Raw genomic sequence first — 12,443 nt, forward strand, 5'->3', positions numbered from 1 at the left:
GTAACTTGGAAATAGATGAACTAAAACAAATGAATGGTTGTGTAATGTGAAATTCCAAATACGTTTGTTTCGATCGTTGATCCCCAGGTTCCAATAAAAGTTAGCACTAATTTGGTGATTCATTTTCTGTGAAAAAAATATCTCATAAATAGAATAGTAATTGTCTGATGTGGCAAATAAATTGTCCATATAAAAATATGATGTATCTATTGAAAAATAAAGTTCCATTTTGCGTGCCTGTCGCTCAGTAGGTCATTTAAAGTAGAGTAGTCTACAACAAAATTCTTTTTTTCTTTTTCCAGATCAACCAAAGCCAAATCGTGCACAGACCTTCTCAATGATGACGAGTGAAGCTACTTCAGAAGATTTTACTGTACATAGCATGAATGCATGGAACTACTTTTGCATGCCGTATTTTATTTCGTTTATTTAATTTCTGCATGAGAGCACTGTTATTTGAAAAATTATTACTTGTTACAAAATATAATCTTAAGTTGCTATCAAATAGCTATAAAGCAATCATATTTAAAAGAAGTTTATAAAACGTTTTTATTGCACAGCCTATTTGGTCAAAAGCCGCGTATCTAATCATGGTCTGTATTATTCTTTATTGATGCAAAGTGCTCTATCATGAAATCAATGTGTCATGGGCCTCATCCAACCGTGTCTTGTACTACTTCAATCGTAAACTATCTATCTTTGAATGTGCCATTTAATAGTAGTTGCACATTAAACGCTTTCACTTAGGTTAACAAAAAATCTTGCTAAATCTTTTCGAAATGAATTCTGTACCTGACTTATTTCTCTGTATTTTCCTTTTAATTTAACAACGCTCAAACCTAGTGGATACCTAAACTGAGAAATCCAAAGATAAAATTAGGTATTTCTGAATCAATAGATTTTCCTACCTACGTTTTAATGTACCTATTTCGATAAGAGAATCATGTAGATACACTAGACTTAGAACTAGAAATCTAGGCGTAGACGGTTACGACAAATATTACTTTAGATATCTAAATAAAAACTTAGTAACAATTTCTTGGTCAATAGATTTAGAAAAACAAATAAATTGTATGTAATATCGATATTGATGAAATTGTAATAACGTGCAATAAAATTTAATCGACTATTTTAAAAGTAGAAACGTGCACTCTTGAAGATCTGTCTACTGTGATAGTTTATTTTGTATTAAATTTATTTTTGAGACCCTTTGATTTGGGAAATTGTAGAGGGATTTGACATAGATAAGAACTAAGATCTTTGAAATATGAATACTGGCAATACCTAGCAGGTATTTACTAAGCTATGTCAAGCACCTTTTACAATATATCTTAAAAACTTGTTAGACTGAGCCATCGTTTGTTAATATCTAATTATGATTCGTTTTTCGTTACAGCATGTTCTGTGAATTAATCTTATTTAATATATTTCTATCTATTGTTGTAGGACCTCAAGACTTTTTGATATGGCACAAAATATTTCCAGTGATTTTATAATCTTTTTATTGTTGCTGTACACTTGTAGGTATAAAACAAGCATGTATTGATTTTTTACTTGAATTATTTGCTATAGAAACTAGTGTAAAACAAGATTGTAAAATAACTAGTAGCTAAGACAATTTTTATGTACAGAAAAAATACTCTTATGTGTACTTTGATTCGCTAAAAATAATTATGCAGTATCTAACATCAGATCAGTAATATCTTTTACTTTTCTTTCAATTGACTGTACAAGTTTTTGTTTTTGTAATCACTAGTTGGCGCCACTGGCGTATTAAGTCTTACTTACCAAACTTGCTTACCTTGGTGAAGTAGTCTTAAGATCTTAAGTACTTTACATACTAGCAAAACAAAAACTCTAATTAATCGAATTTTAGTATACAATACAGTATTTATTTCTAGTTTGCGTAAGAATATTTAGTTTTTTCAACCTTTATTGCCAATGCTGTTATTTTTCAATCTTGTTTTACAAATTATACTTGCAACAAATATTATGTATACCCGATGTTCGCTCGCGTTTTAACGAGTGATAAATTAATCTGTTTCTTATTAGTTATTCAATTATTGTAATTACGTAGATGTCATTTTCTAATCGTTTGAAAAGGCTTATTATTTTATTATAGATAGGTACATATCATAAAATTATAATTGTAATATTTGATTGTTTAAATATAATAATCATAAATATATTCGTGTGTGTATGTTTCATTTAATTCCTTTAACGTGTTTTAATTGAGTTTCTTTAGGTTGGATTGAGTACAGAGTATTAAAAAGAATCTTTGAAATATTTGATACAATAAATATGAATTCTCATCATCATCAACAGCTATGGTCTGCACTGGGACTATGGACCACCTGTAAATAAGAGAGTTGACCATAAACTCACATTTATTCGGCAGGCGGGTTGTAGACTTTAGTTTAAAAGTTTAAGGTTCTCCTTTATTAAAAAGAGTGCTGCTATTCGGTTTCTGTCAAATGTGTAGTCGTTTCTTACCCTTGAGTTGAAACACTAGCGCCCCCTGTAATTGTATTGCGTGGATATTGAAGGAACTAAATGGTATTGAGTTTGGCTTTATAGTCTGTAAGTACTCTAAATACTCAGTTGCCTCTCACGAAATGCATGTAATAACAATAGAGGTGGGTGTGAAGAGGCAAGAAATGTATCATGACACAATACACAAATAAAAATATATAAAATCAGTAAAAATGAAGTATATTGTTAGGCACATCATAAAAATATACATTTCATTAATAAAAGTTTTACCTAAGACTTAAGTGAAAAGTATTTCTAAAGCAAATTATTGCTAGACAATAGCACAAATACATAGTTTAAATTTAAATAACGAATTCAGTCATTAAGTATGACAAATAAGATTCAATTTTGATGAAAATGTAATGTTCCCAGATTTAGAACACAACTAGGCACAAATGTATTATAGACTCTAAGTACATACATAAAAAGACATATCTACAATTTTACACACTATAACATTATAAATGTGAATATTTGCTTTTTTAGATGGTTTCCGTCAATCACACTGAAACTACTGAACAGATTTTGATAAGAATTGGTATACAGACAGCATATGAACTGACTTGAGTGAAAGGATACTATAGTATAGTATAGGATATTTTTGTCCCACGGGCGAACCCGCTGGCAGGAGCTAGTACATAATAAATCAATACTTTATTTATAAGCAAACCAGTTACTACATACATGCCAATGCCAATGTGTATGTAATGATTAGATGTTTTTATTTATTAAAATGGTTGTCTTCACATACCATAAATTATGTCTTACATTGGCAATCAGTCTCATTCGTATTAAAGACTACTTCTCTCTTTGACCTAGGAGTAAACATTAAAATCCACATCAATAATATATCTGTGCTACTTTTGAGTCATAATAAATTTGAGCTACTTTGGAATCATCGAGTTCATAGTCACCTAAGTCATGCTGTCCAAAGTACTTTGCTATGATACATATAAAAATATTCAAAGGTGTTGCTAGTTCTCTTGCTTTTTCATCATTTTGGTCAATACTCGCTCTGAAATATAAAACAATAATTATGAGTATTTGACTTCTAGTTACTTTTTGATTAAAATTGGAAAAGGCAGGACTTAAATAAATGTATTATATCTTTTATGAGATATTAATTATGTTTTTCGGCTAACTCATATAATTACTTGATGAGGAACTCGATTGCAACACACACGCTGCAACTGTTGCGGAATGGTGCTCATGAATATAAGCCTCTGACGTGGCTTGAAACTAGTTGAGTTTCAGATCAAACAATTATGTGAGTAAGCCGAAAAACATAAAAATTAAGATAAAATATACATTTAATATAAAGATTTAAATAATTATAGGAAAGAGTTAATAACTAAGTAATTGTTGCAGTTTTATTTTACCTTATTTCAGCACATCTTCTGCAAATCTTCCTAAGTAGAAAACTGTCATCTGACTGTGGTGGATGCCTTGTGACAGTAAGCAGTGCATGGAGCCATAATCCTGGAAGTGATAATAATAACTATTATAAAATAATGTATATTAGTGAAAGTAAGTTTACTAGTATTAGTCTTTAATATTTTCCATACATTTAGTTGTATTGGGAACATTTACAATAGGCTCACCTCCTATTACATGGGACTTAAAGCAAAAATTGTGAAAAGTGGGTGTACATTGTTCAGTGGCATTACATATCATAATGTACACTCTCCCTACCCCATCAGGGATTAAAGATGTAAGGATGATTAAGTTAACATGAAGAAGGATAAGCCTCGCAGAGCTATAAGGGTAAAAACTCATAAATAATAGAAGGAATTCGATTTTAAATTACATCTACCAATTTAAAAACTTTAAAACTTATATTGTTACCTGTTCTTCTATCAATAGACTGTCCTGGTTGTACTTGTTGAAGGATCGACAATATGGTTTCTAATCCAGTTTCAATTGCATTGTGTGTTAACCCAACAACATGTGAGAGTGTAGGCTCCGTACTTTCAAATACCTTCTCCCACTGTATCTCACCATCCTCCAAAAAGTCTTTATATGTTTCTTCAAATATCGAAGGCAGTGAATTTTTTTTTCTTGCAGCCATACGAATGACGTACATGTGAAGATCTGAGAAGTCCGCTATTTGAATGTTTTGCCATTCTATTGTTGGTTTTAATAGTTCTGGCCGCACAGGATTTACATGCTGTAAATATATTATGAGTGAAAAAAAAAACACTAAATAGGTAGTCTTCATAGAATATCAGCAAATAATACGTAAAAACTAAAACACAACAAACTCACCTCGTTTACAGTATTGCAACGTTTCTTATTTATTTCTGATATATCTAAATCACACTTTGTTACCGTTGCATATTTCGCACGTTCCTTAACCACTTTTAGTAGATATTCCTCGCCGTTCGTAGGAATTTCTTTCTCTTCAACATTAGGATTGATTTGAAAACATTGTGTTCCTAAATATTCGTATTCGTCATCATCATTGTCTGGCTTAAATACAATCTTTTTGGCAGCCATTATGTTATGGACACTATTTGTATACAGAAATGTTATTAATAAGTATCTTTTAATTTAATTTATTTAAATAAAATTTCAAAATACCAAACTCAAAGTGAACGTGAAGTTTTGCCATGACAGATTGACAGTGACAAACTCTGACACTTTGACAGTGACAGTGACTAACAGCAACAGTTATGTACAGCTGTTGCACATTGCACAATACATTGTTTCACACCCAGCTGTATCCGTTAATATCTATAGATTTCTATTATTTATCATGATTATTGTCTGAATATTTCTCAGATGAATGTTTATTCATAAAAATGTGAGAGGAAGTTCTTTAAAGCGTTCTGTATTCTAATTTTAGTCTATATTATTTTGTGGTATTCATTTTGTTGTTTATAGTCTGATTTCTATTGTCATTGTCATAAACAGAAACAGACTACCAAAATAAATGTCACATTGGCAGTTTGGCAGAAAGTATTCACTGATAGTTGAGTCGGTGTTTTAATATTTCCCGCAAATTGCTGAAAATATTATAAATTCTCGACATATAGACAATATTCTGTGAAGTGTGTTTAAAATGCTGTGTTTCTTGCTCTGATTACTAGGTTATAATGTCTACATCAAGTAATATTTCGCAGTCGACATATTCCCCATCAGAACCAGAAACTCCCCAAGTAAGTATTGATTTATAGCCTTGTGTGACACCCCTTTGTTTTGAGAGGGATGAGGGGGATATCAACACACTTCACCCCTGTGCACTCTCTGCATGGGAGCCATTTTAAATAAGTAATATCTCATAGATACGGTCAGTGAACATCATTAGGGGCTCAATAATTTCTCTTCATTCACGACAACATCGCTATTTATTTTTAAGATTTGTTTAATAATACATCTTGTTTTAAAGGTAACAAAATTAGTTTTCTTTCAACAAATATTTTGGTCAATCTACTATTATTTTTCAGAATACTTACCTATTTGTTTAACACTTCGTTTTTTTTATCTCATTGTATTGTTTATGTTGCAATATAAATACCACATGCAGGTAAAGTGTCGAAAATCCGATACCTAACATACTTACTGTATTTCATAAAATGTTTTATTGCTAATCTGGAGTATGTGTTGAATTTAAAACCATAATTTTAATTTGCAGCACTTCTTTGTTTAAAGAAAACATTAGTTATTAATGGGAATTACTTTTCCATTAATACTATTAATAACTAACATTTTCTATATTTATTAATTGTGTTATTTGTTAAATGTTTTGTTTAAATACAATCTTAATAATTACCTAATACAAAATTAAATTAAATGTTTATTCAATGTTTTAGTTAGGTAATTTCCAACAATATTTAAATGTCATGATATTTAAGTATAGATACATAAATGGTTAGGTATTAAAGAACTATAACTACTTGATCATTAAATAATTATGACAATAGTGTAATGATTTTTCTTCTTTATCATTATTATTTTTCTCATGTGTCGTGGGTGTGTTTACAAACATACAAGTTCACATAAATACAAGATACCCAGACCCGAAACAACAATTTATGGATCACAACATGTTTCACATGTGGGTGTTGTGTGTCACAAGAGGATGTCTCATAATCTCCTGAAGTTCTTGTTGATGAAAGACCACACATCACAAATCCTTACACAACAATAATCAAGTGTGTACTTCCTTGTTTCAGAATACAGCACAAAGCAGAATTCAAAATTTCGACCAATCACTGAATCATGCTGATCTTGGACTGAGTATTGAACAGTCTATGAAAAGTGCTCAAAAAGAAATGCATCAAAAACGAATCCAAGCTTTGAGAACTGAGCTTGAGTATCTAAAAGCTACTGAATGGGAGTTTGAGTATGACAAGGGATTTGTTCAGTAATAGATATACCTAATCGGAGATTTTATTAATACCTACATTAGCAGAAAAAAGCAATCAAGATGGTTTTCTCATTAATCAAGTCAGTTTATAATTATTTCTTTTCTAAATCTTCATTTGAAGAATATGATCGGCAGATGGAAATATATTTAGCCGAAGAGCTTACAAAATTGGCATTAGATGATGATGACGATATTGTGCAAAGAACGGAGCCTGAACATAATCCCAGTGATTGTTTTCAAAGGACTGGTGAGTTTATTATTACTTATTATTTTTTTTATTAATTATGTATCAACTAAGTGGTAGGGTAGAGGTGGACATTTTCAAACCCTGCGTAATATTGTTATAATAACGTGTAAGCCTGCCTGTATTACATTAATCATAAACAATAAAATCTGTCTTTGTCCACTGCGACAACATCTCGATGAAACTCCCATTTTCAAAAAATATTTTCGGAGACTGCACACTTGAATGTTGTGGTGGGTTTTGGCATTTAATGTAATTATATTATATACATACATAATAATAATTGGTAAATACATTATTATTATAATACGAAAGATAGGAAAGGTATTTGTTTTGTTTTCACTACCTAACCTTTGTATTTAAATTTTTTTAGGAGTAGTAAGTTACATCGACGAGCATGGAAGCTATGTGCTTATTGATGGCATGTTCTATTTCAATATGGAGGGATGTTCAATCCACGTAGCTCAAAATGACAAGGTTGTGTATTTGTGCTACAAGGAAGCAGATGAATCAATAGTAGTTGTCCGAATACTACAAAACCTTGGGGAACATTGGGGTGACTTTGAAGTGGATGTTGATGAGCGTGGTTTTCCCGTCAGAGAACATGTTATTGTTGGTGAAGTAGAGTACCGGCAGGACCGAATGGTGATTATAAAAGAGAGTGATCTCTCATTCAGTCTGGACAAGGTGGTTGCAACTTTCGTCCCAGTCCAGGGAGACTTATTGGAACTAATGTGCAAGGTTAAATACGATGAAGATAACCCTACAGATGTATCCAGTAACCAGGTGAGTTGAACATAATTTATAAGTAAGTACTGTTATTTTACAAAGATGAAGAAGTACTGATTACATTATTGTGTTGTCACTTGCTCAGTTTGCCTAAAGGTAATCCTTAGTCGCATACATTACAATACAGTACACCAAAACTAAAAAAAATATATTTTCTATTTCTGCTGTGTGCTACAGCTACAATTAACAAATCTTATTGTTTTTAGGTGGTTGAAGTAATTTCATTCAGACCACTGAGACATAAAGTGGTACCTTCGGAAATAAAACAATGGAACGGAAAGGAGGGAATTTGTCACAACCAGATTTATTTTAATATATCCTCGTGTATGATCAATGGTGGAGAGCCACATGTCGGAGCCAAGGTATGATATCTTAATAAATATGTTATATGTGCGATCTAACACATTCAAGTGTATATTCTATATATAACTTTGAATTAAATCATAAACTTATTTTCCACAGACTTTTATTGAAGCCATAGAGAGTAACCAAGGTTCCTGCTCGTGGAGAGTTCTAAAAATGGAAGTAACAGACAAAGCCAAAGTTGTACAAGACAATCCTGAAGTTGATAACATTGAAAAAAATAGTCTAGAGATTGAAGCAAATAATAACATAGAAGTGACTTACCCTTTAAAGTTTGACAATGTCCGCTTTCATGAGAGGCCTCAAATAACACTGACTATTACAAACAGAAATAACCAACCAATAATCATGTATAAGTGGATAGTACTTTGCAGAAAAAAAGATTCACAAATAACGATGTATCCAGTTTTACCGAAGTACACCAAACTGTATCCCAACGAACCATTCAATTTAACAATCGATTGCCATCCAAAATTTTACGGCAAATCAAAAGAACACGTGATAATATCATTCAAAGGCTTTAAAGTTGAAAGATTAGTTGAAATAAATGTTTTAAGTGAGCTTACTTCTAGTGAAGATTCTAGAAGTACTTTTAAAAGAAATAATACCAATGACACAAGGACCGCATTCAAAAGAGGAGAAACTAATTACGTACCTGGCGTACGACTGGCTAAGAATCCTAACTTTAGGACTGTAAGAATGGGACAATATAACATACCAGAGAAAGTTGAGTCTGCTATTTTGGGCGACAATGAGAGATTGGCCCGGAGAGATATTTTACAAAGAATTGAATACAGTTTTCCTTGTCTCATTCAAAATTTGAATGTTTCAAACTATGTGGATAAATGGCATACATTATTATACATGGAAGAAATTAAAGCAACAATTAATGTTAGAAGTTTCAACATGCCATCTACGTTTTTACTTAAAAATCAAGAATATCTAAGCCTTGAAATTAAAAAGTTGGCTGAAAGGAGGCCCTCTCTAATCGTTGGTGACAGAGTTATAGTTACTGATATGTGGGATGAGAATTCTTATACTTATGAAGGCTTTATTCATGTTATTCGAGGGGATCAAGTACTGTTTAAGTTTAACCCTAGATTTCATGAATCTTACAGAGGAAGTGATGTTTCTGTAGAATTTTGTCTTAGCAGAGCTTCATACAGAAAATTACACCACGCTATCAGTAAGGCACTCTCAACACTGGGAACAGATGTCTTGTTTCCCTCTCGCCTAATATCGCGCCCACCTCAATTACCTTTAGAAAAAATTAACAATTTGAAATGGTTTAATCCAAACTTGAACTATCATCAAAAAAAGGCCATAAGGAACATCTTAATTGGAGAATGTCGTCCAATGCCCTATTGCATATATGGCCCACCAGGTACTGGTAAAACCGTCACTGTTGTGGAAACTCTATTACAGATAATAACGCTTATACCCGACAGCAGAATTTTAGTTGCAACACCATCAAATAGCGCTGCAAATTTAATCACCGAAAGACTCTTACAATATAGAAAACTGTTTTCAAGTTCGATCATCAGACTAATTGCTAACTATATGATAGATTCGGAAAACATTCCAGATGTAGTCAAACCGTACTGTGCAGTTTTAAACATAGCTAGAGAAAAAACGTCCATGTCACATCATGCTATTGTTGAAAACGGCATTAATATGAATGTACCGTCATCCTATGTGGGGCGATATCGAGTTACTATTGGGACATGCAATTGTCTCGGGACGCTTGCGTTAATGGAATTACATAAAGGACATTATACTCATGTAATAATTGATGAGGCAGGACAAGCTATAGAACCCGAAATTATGATCCCCATGACTTTCATAAACAAAGAAAGTGGACAGATTATTCTGTCTGGTGACCCAATGCAACTTGGGCCAATTGTGTTGTCCGACTATTGTAAAGAATACGGTATGGATAAATCGTACTTATCTAGATTGCTTGAAACATTCCCTTATCAAAAGGACTTTGCAGCCTTCGAAAATGGATTTAATGAAAAGTTGGTGACTCGATTGACAGAAAATTATAGATCTTTGCAGGAAGTTATAAAATTACCCAGTGAAATGTTTTATGATGCATCCTTAGTGTCTAGAGTTGACCGGAATGCTCCGTTCGTCACGAAAATCATCGATGTTATGTCAGAAATATTTGATATGCCTGAAGATTCTAAAACTGGAGGAGTGTTCGTGCATGGCGTCAAAGGAAACAATGCAAGAGCCGCGGACAGTCCTTCCTGGTATAATCCTGAAGAAGCTTCTACGATCGCAATGATTGTTTGTAAACTGTATAAGAGTAATATATCACCAGATGAAATAGGAATTATTGCACCTTATGTAGCTCAGGTAAACATTCATACTTATTTATTATTAACTAGCTTTTTCTCGCGTCTTCACGCGTGTTAAATTCGGCGTTATTATACATAACCTACCTTGAATCACTCAACCTATAAAAAACCCATCAAAATCTGTTGCGTATTTTTAAACATCTAAGCAACATTAGACATCTTGTGGATGATTTTGATGGTGACGATGAAATCAAATCATATTATTCACATTTCTGAAAACCTAATTTATAAAAATTCTTAATTTGTTTCAGATAAGACATCTACGGCGCTTATTTGAGCATATGCATTTGGATCGTCCTAAAATCGGCACCGTTGAAGAGTTCCAAGGTCAAGAAAGGTCTCTTATAATAATATCTACAGTAAGGTCATCCAGTCACCTTATTGAAGACGATCTTCAACACTCATTGGGATTTGTTGAGAATCCAAAAAGGTTAAATGTTGCACTAACGCGAGCACAAGTAGCAGTGATGTTGATTTGCGATCCCCATTTGTTGTCACATGATCCAAAATGGAACAAAATCATAACTCACGCCGTCAATGAGAACAAATACATGGGGTGTGACTTCTCTGGTTGTAACGAGACAAAAGAATTACAAGAATACTTCGAAGAATGGGATGAATGAATTTTTTACATTTACTATCTGAGAGAAGCATGACTATATTTTTTTAAATAATAGAATATTTACTCGCAACGGATTCGTGTGTAGATTACATAAATCAATGTAGATTTAGATTTTCACTGCAGTTTTTACTCCCATTTTTACAGGATCTGCTGTTTATCCTCAATTTAATTAAAATAATAGATCGATAAGTATAAACCGCTACGTAGTCATGGTGTATATTCACAAAGGGTTATATGATGAGTAGCCTTAACCAGATGCAATTCATTTTAATGACTGGTTAGGGTGGTCTCATCTTGCAATTAGCTTTTATTAAATGGTTTTATTTAACTTGCCCAATTTGTTTGGGGTGAGGTTAGTAATAGGGTAATTTCCTCAATTTTATCTTTCTGATAGATTATATCGGAATATAAGACACGTATTTTTATACAAAATTAAGTACTTTGACGATATTGATTTGAAATGGCATGTGACGTCACCATTTACTACATTTTATAGGGTATCCTTCCACTCCTAAACTTAACTCCGCTCTATTTAAGTATTGTAACTTTTTAAGACAGAATAATAAAATACGTGTCTAATATTTTTTAATTATCCAATATATTTCATACCCTATACTGTGTGTTTTTATTCTCGTAACATAGAAATATGTGTGCATTGTACAGGTTCTCCAATAAGGGCTGGTTGGATGTGTCAACCTTTAGTATCTATGTTACTCTTGTTGTCCAACTCTGCTGTACTGTGTAGTCTTCGATAACATTCCTATAATCGCCTTTTTTGTCTGGTACAAAAACCTACTTAACCGCCAAACGTGTATGAACGACAAGAAACAATTATGGCAACTTCAAACTTCAGACATGTATTTCTAAAGTCTGCTTCTCTAAATGAAATATCTTTTTATACTCTTTAGTACGTAAGATATGTAAAAAGAAATTAAATACACGCATGCTTTCAAACCGAAACCATACCAAAGTAACCTGTCAATGTTTCTTTTTAAAATAATGCAGACATAACACGTTTATGAAATTATGAATGTGTGAAACTAGCTGTGTATTGAAAGTCGTATTTATAGTTTTAAGTTTTCTTAAATACAAATTAATCCTTTAGAAATTGTTGTTTCTTTATTCCTACCTACCCTTTTTTGAAATCTAGAAAAATGTATG

General features: G+C 32.3%; 3 protein-coding genes across 5 annotated transcripts in view; 2 read left to right on the plus strand and 1 right to left on the minus strand.

The window, feature by feature from the left end:
• The window catches only part of LOC118279775 (uncharacterized), a 51,083-nt gene extending 48,895 nt beyond the window's left edge, over positions 1-2,188 (plus strand). For both annotated transcript variants that reach the window (XM_035599526.2, XM_035599536.2), the window contains exon 6: positions 303-2,188. In XM_035599526.2, coding sequence (XP_035455419.1) covers positions 303-351 — 49 coding nt within the window. In that variant the 3' untranslated portion in view covers positions 352-2,188. The remainder of the gene's footprint in view (positions 1-302) is intronic.
• A 507-nt stretch (positions 2,189-2,695) lies between these two features.
• Positions 2,696-5,167, minus strand: LOC118279846 (gem-associated protein 2). Of its 2 annotated transcripts, XM_035599673.2 has the most exons (5): positions 4,798-5,167; positions 4,378-4,699; positions 3,912-4,011; positions 3,447-3,547; positions 2,696-3,347 (listed from the first exon to the last, which is right to left on the minus strand). In XM_035599673.2, the coding sequence occupies exons 1-5, from the start codon at positions 5,026-5,028 to the stop codon at positions 3,331-3,333; spliced, it is 771 nt and encodes a 256-aa protein (XP_035455566.2). In that variant the 5' UTR covers positions 5,029-5,167; the 3' UTR covers positions 2,696-3,330. The 2 variants fall into 2 exon arrangements, with proteins under 2 accessions (XP_035455566.2, XP_035455558.2); XM_035599665.2 differs by having other exon boundaries at positions 2,696-3,547.
• Positions 5,168-5,231: 64 nt separating this feature from the next.
• Positions 5,232-12,390, plus strand: LOC118273943 (probable RNA helicase armi). Its single transcript, XM_035591222.2, has 6 exons — positions 5,232-5,690; positions 6,708-7,148; positions 7,519-7,931; positions 8,141-8,296; positions 8,397-10,658; positions 10,912-12,390. The coding sequence occupies exons 2-6, from the start codon at positions 6,962-6,964 to the stop codon at positions 11,281-11,283; spliced, it is 3,390 nt and encodes a 1,129-aa protein (XP_035447115.2). The 5' UTR covers positions 5,232-5,690; positions 6,708-6,961; the 3' UTR covers positions 11,284-12,390.
• Positions 12,391-12,443: the final 53 nt, after the last annotated feature.

Source organism: Spodoptera frugiperda, chromosome 15 (assembly GCF_023101765.2).
Source record: "Spodoptera frugiperda isolate SF20-4 chromosome 15, AGI-APGP_CSIRO_Sfru_2.0, whole genome shotgun sequence".
NCBI classification, from domain to species: Eukaryota; Metazoa; Arthropoda; class Insecta; order Lepidoptera; family Noctuidae; genus Spodoptera; species Spodoptera frugiperda.

What these genes read in the sequence shown, in the direction of transcription:
- LOC118279846 (XM_035599665.2), bottom strand. Translation starts at nt 5,028, where the DNA reads ATGGCTGCCAAAAAGATTGTATTTAAGCCAGACAATGATGATGACGAA. An exon ending in GTCTATTGATAGAAGAACAG is followed by an intron (nt 4,012 to 4,377) that starts GTAACAATATAA and finishes TATCACTTCCAG; the next exon opens with GATTATGGCTCCATGCACTG. An exon ending in AGAAGATGTGCTGAAATAAG is followed by an intron (nt 3,548 to 3,911) that starts GTAAAATAAAAC and finishes TTTATATTTCAG; the next exon opens with AGCGAGTATTGACCAAAATG.
- LOC118273943 (XM_035591222.2), top strand. Translation starts at nt 6,962, where the DNA reads ATGGTTTTCTCATTAATCAAGTCAGTTTATAATTATTTCTTTTCTAAA. An exon ending in CAGATGTATCCAGTAACCAG is followed by an intron (nt 7,932 to 8,140) that starts GTGAGTTGAACA and finishes TATTGTTTTTAG; the next exon opens with GTGGTTGAAGTAATTTCATT. An exon ending in AGCCACATGTCGGAGCCAAG is followed by an intron (nt 8,297 to 8,396) that starts GTATGATATCTT and finishes TATTTTCCACAG; the next exon opens with ACTTTTATTGAAGCCATAGA.